General features: G+C 36.8%; 1 protein-coding gene across 1 annotated transcript in view; it reads left to right on the forward strand.

The window, feature by feature from the left end:
- The window catches only part of LOC107615113 (nodulation-signaling pathway 1 protein), a 2,493-nt gene extending 2,070 nt beyond the window's left edge, over positions 1–423 (forward strand). The window contains exon 2 of the mRNA XM_021111614.1: positions 1–423. This exon is cut by the window's left edge and continues 1,092 nt beyond it. Within this exon, the coding sequence (XP_020967273.1) occupies positions 1–239 (239 nt within the window). The 3' untranslated portion in view covers positions 240–423.

Genomic DNA, 429 nt, shown 5'->3' on the forward strand with positions numbered 1-429 from the left:
GGTGTGAAAGAATGAAGGAGGCAGGGTTTGTAGGAGGAATGCTTGGAGAGGATACCATTGATGGAGCTAGAGCTTTGTTAAGGAAATATGATAGTAATTGGGAGATGAAAGTTGAGGAGGATAACAAGTGTGTTGGACTATTCTGGAAGGGACAGGCTGTTTCTTTCTGTTCTATGTGGAAGTTGGATGGGGGAGAAAAACAAGGTAGATCAAGTTCTACATTGAATTCGCGTTTATAGGGTGTGTTTGATAAATCATAAAGGTCTCTATATTGTTATCTTTATATTTCTGTCTTAGACATAGTTATTTATAGGGTGAGTCGCTTGCTTGTTTGTCTTTGTCAGTTTAAGAGAGGTTTTCAGAACCAAAATGGTAGCCCAGGATTTCAGAGTCTTTAACTTTTTTTTTTTTTTTGTAATTTCTATTTTG

This window comes from Arachis ipaensis, chromosome B09, assembly GCF_000816755.2.
Source record: "Arachis ipaensis cultivar K30076 chromosome B09, Araip1.1, whole genome shotgun sequence".
NCBI lineage: Eukaryota > Viridiplantae > Streptophyta > Magnoliopsida > Fabales > Fabaceae > Arachis > Arachis ipaensis.